Here is a 5,000-nt window from a genome sequence, read left to right on the forward strand (position 1 = left end):
TGTTCGAGGCGGGTCTGGCGAGGTGACTCAGCTGTGACAGTTATAAGTTTAAGCGATAGTACATAGATGTACACACATATAAGGGGGTGTACTTGAACATTTACATTTGTTTTTGCGTTAGCTACAGCCTGTGTTCTGTTATGAACGAAAATGTTAGAACGTGCGTTCATTCCTTCTCACCTTAAATCTGTCATCTGCTGAGTAGGTCACGTGACCAACTGTCAAAATATGGAGGTCACGTCTTCTCATCCAGGTGACCTGAGAAAGAAAGAAAAATTTAATAGATAGAAGAAGGTGAGGAGGCTTCACCGGGAAGCGCGCATCTGCTGGCCGAAACCGTTATCTTTGACCTATTATGCGCTTTGGGGGTATGGGGTAGGTCACTAACAGTCACTGTTGAGAATCGGAGAGAAATTCGGGATTCGAACCCACAACTGAGTACAAGAACAGCTTGCTCGCCAATAACACCAGCAGTTGACGATGAATGGACACATAAATGAATAAATAGATAAATAAATGAAAGAATTGAATAAATCGTGAGCGTCTGTCCTGTTAGAGACCCCATCCACGGTACGATCTGGTCTTGAGGCAGCCCAACAGATCTGTCCGGCGGGCTCATGTGGATGGGGTCCATTATACAGCATATTCAATTTTATTGTAAATTAGATAAAATGATAATAAGAAATTTCGAACATCCAGAGGGTAATTTTTGTCTGTTTAATTTACCTTCAACAAGATCTAATATGGAATTAGTGTTCTTAGAACGCGCAAACGCAAACGTATACACACACACACAATCCACACACACACACACACACACACACACACACACACACACACACACACACACACACACACACACACACACACACACACACACACACACACACACACACACACACACACACACACACACACACACATATATATACACACACATATATATACATACACACATACACACACACACACACACACACACACACACACACACACACACACACACACACACACACACACACACACACACACACACACATATATATATATATATATATATATATATACATATATATATATATATATACATATATATATATACATATATATATATATATGTATATGTATGTATATGTTTATATATGTATATATATATATATATATATATATATATTGCAGTAATTCACAAGCCACACGTGAAAATAATATGCAGAAAAAAACACTGGGAAATAAGAAGCTTAGTCCGAACATTTTCGTCTATTTAAGACATTATCAACGAATAGACGAAAACGTTCGGACTAAGCTTCTTATTTCCAAGTGGTTTTTTGTGCACACACACACACACACGCAAACACACACACACACACACACACACACACACACACACACACACACACACACACACACACACACACACACACACACACACACACACACACACACACACACACACACACACACACACACACACACACACACACATATATATATATATATATATATATATATACATATATACATACATACATACATACATACATACATACATACATACATACATACATACATACATACATACATATAAATTTACACATACATGTATGTCTATCTATATATCAAAAGCTTTTATTCCCTTAAAAGGGAGGTAGCCAAGTCAAATGCACGTACCTATTCCCACTAATTCCACTCCCCTCTACCACCCTTTCCCCTCTCTCACCATAGCTCCACATGGATGATAGATCATCCCTGTATCCCGCCCACTGCCCTGGGTCAAAAGCAATGCAGCAAGATGCAGTACATCCACAGTAAGGTCATTTCACTTAATCGGCCACCACTCCCCTCTCCGCCCCTTATGCAGAAAAAGAGAAGACGGAAGGAAATATCTTCGGACTACGTCAAAATATATCATTCACATATAAACACTCTTACCCTCCCACTCCCCATTCCTCCTTTTCTTGTATAACAGTATCGTCTATAAACAGCCACTCTCCACTCATTCCTGTCTCCTGCCTTCTCTCTTCCTTGCTCAACAGACATTCTCCTCTTTCCCAAAGCCCCCTTCACCCCATCCATCCATCTCATCCTCGGTCGTCCCCTAAAATTCACCCCCTTTACCTCTGTCTTCCACACACACACACAAACACACGAACACACACACACACACACACACACACACACACACACACACACACACACACACACACACACACACACACACACACACACACACACACACACACACACACACACACACACACACACACACACACACACACACACACACACACACACACACACACACACACACACACACACACACACACACACACACACACACACACACACACACACACACACACACACACACACACATATATATATATATATATATATATATATATATATATATATATATATATATACGTATATATATATATATACATGTATATATACATATATATACATATATATATATATATATACATATACATATATATATATATATATATATATATATATATAAAACTTAAACCCACTCTCGGAGAAGGATAAGCTGAGATACAGAGTAAACCGTATATATCGACCACTAGCTGTGATCCTCTTCAGCAGTCATAATTACTGGGTACATAGACAAGAACATATATACAGAGGAGAAAGCTACAATAGGGAACTCGGTAAGCCTCAAGTCACGTGCCCTGAGTGGGGTCGGACCTTTCGTCCTTTGGAGATGAATTTATCAACTGTCAAACTAGTAATGGCATCTGGTGACCATTAAACTTTTAGAAGTATTGTAATTTGGGATCTGTTTTATTCATGAGGACTCAATAATTTTTCTTTTAAAACTAACAATGTGATTTATACTGTATACTGTAGCTGTATTCTTCCAATCTATTCTGTGCTCTAAAAGACTTAAGTGGAGGAATACAGCTGAGTTTTTTTTGGCCGTATTTTAATGAATTTTTATATTCTTTAATTCTAGTAGGTAGATTACGTCCCGTTTGTCCCCAGTACACTTTATCACAATCGTGACATGGTATTTCATATACGCCGGGGTTGTCCTTATTAGGAGTTCTGTGATGGACATTTACCACTTTTTTTTCTAAATATTGTTTGGGTAACTAAATGTGATTCTAATTTGATTACTAGGTAGTAATTTTGATGCGGTATGTATTGATTCATTATATGGGAGTTTGATATTTGATTTTTTCCAGACAAACTTTGTATTGGAGTTAGTTGCTCTAAAATAACTGGCTTTAGCTTTGCTGAGGGCTTTTGTCAAAAATCAGTCTGGGTAGCCTATTTTTAGTGATTGAGTGCGTACTGGTTCAATTTCTGAAAAAATGTAAATATCTGCCCGTATGAGCATGCTTCCTGTATACTGAAAATACAAACTGTGTGTGTGTGTGTGTGTATGTGTGTGTGTGTGTGTGTGTGTGTGTGTGTGTGTGTGTGTGTGTGTGTGTGTGTGTGCGTGTGTGTGTGTGTGTGTGTGTGTATGTGTGTCTGTGTGTGTGTGTGTGTGTGTGTATGTGTGTCTGTGTGTGTGTGTGTGTGTGTGTGTGTGTGTGTGTGTGTGTGTGTGTGTGTGTGTGTGTGTGTGTGTGTGTGTGTGTGTGTGTGTGTGTGTGTGTGTGTGTGTGTGTGTGTGTGTGTGTGTGTGTGTGTGTGTGTGTGTGTGTGTGTGTGTGTGTGCGTTTGTGTGTACAGAGAGCCTCTAAACTAATGTCCCTATGACTGAGATAATAAGATTCATTTTAGATGAGGTTTATCACTCCCAACATATTCCATTGGACATTCCGGAAACTTTGCCTCGTAAACTCTTACAAGCGTTCACGACAAAATTCCCGTTCCGTCAACCGGACGGTAAGTTGTATAGGCAGGTACATGATGTAGCGATGGAGTCCCCTCTCGGGGTCCTTTCACCAACTCCTACATGGGTTTAGTGTAAAGACGAGTTCTCTCTGATCCTGTAATTCGCCCACATTCCCATGGTAGATATGTGGATGATATATTCATTGAAACAAGAGACCATACACATCTATAAGATGTATGTGAGGCATTCGCTAATAACACTTGTTTCAACTTCACAAATGAGCACTATCCTGATGGTTCTTTGCCCTTTTTGGACATCTCAGTAAAGCCCGATGTAAGTAGATTTACCAGCACAGTATATGTTAAAGGCACGAACGAGGGTAGATGTTTAAATGTAGATGGAGAATGCCCTGCAGTCAACAAGAAAAGCGTCAAAAGTTCATACGTGAACAAGGCATTCACGCACTGCTCCACATGGCCTCTTACAAAGGATTACAAAGGCGGAGCATGCCGACAGGAGACCTTTTGGTTTATATCTAGGTCGGATATGCAACAGTTTCACTGACTTCTACATCAGTTACCATGCTTTCTCGGCTAGTGATCAATAGATCGAGTAAGTTTCCATATCATGTGGGCTCTTTCACGTGCTGAATTAAGTAATTGTCACCAAGAAAATCAATCAAGTGACTACCTATATGGCCATGTTCAAGGGTCAATAAATCAATGTCAGTAAAATTGAAATCACCCATTATCAATAAATCCCGGTTGCAGAAACTAGACAGTTTTTTAAATAACAGTTTGTCGTCTGCTGATGATAATGTCTTTGGGCTATATATTACACCTACATTCATTTTTTGTCCATTTGTTTGGGTTAACTCAACCCACAAACTATCATATGCATCCTGTTTTACTTTCTCTAAAACACAAGCATGAACATTGTTTTTAACGTACAACAGAATACCCCCACCTTTCTTGTGGTTTCTATCCTGATGAAAATGTTTGAATCCCGCAATATTAAATTCAGCTTCGAATTCTGTACCATTTAACCATATCTCGGTTATTCCAGTCATATCGAGATTTTCGCTTTTGACATACTCCTGTATTTCTTGAAATTTGTTCCTAATACTACGAGCATTAAAGCACATGGTTTTAAGAAACTCGTGATTATTTCTTTTTCACACATTTTG

General features: G+C 39.0%; 1 protein-coding gene across 3 annotated transcripts in view; it reads right to left on the bottom strand.

The window, feature by feature from the left end:
- Positions 1–5,000, bottom strand: part of LOC143022120 (uncharacterized) — a 558,721-nt gene that overhangs the window by 114,882 nt on the left and 438,839 nt on the right. For all 3 annotated transcript variants that reach the window (XM_076180129.1, XM_076180127.1, XM_076180126.1), the window contains exon 4: positions 181–258. In XM_076180129.1, coding sequence (XP_076036244.1) covers positions 181–258 — 78 coding nt within the window. The remainder of the gene's footprint in view (positions 1–180; positions 259–5,000) is intronic.

The sequence above is a fragment of the Oratosquilla oratoria genome, chromosome 43 (genome assembly GCF_046742065.1).
Source record: "Oratosquilla oratoria isolate Oo_2021 chromosome 43, ASM4674206v1, whole genome shotgun sequence".
Lineage (NCBI taxonomy): Eukaryota > Metazoa > Arthropoda > Malacostraca > Stomatopoda > Squillidae > Oratosquilla > Oratosquilla oratoria.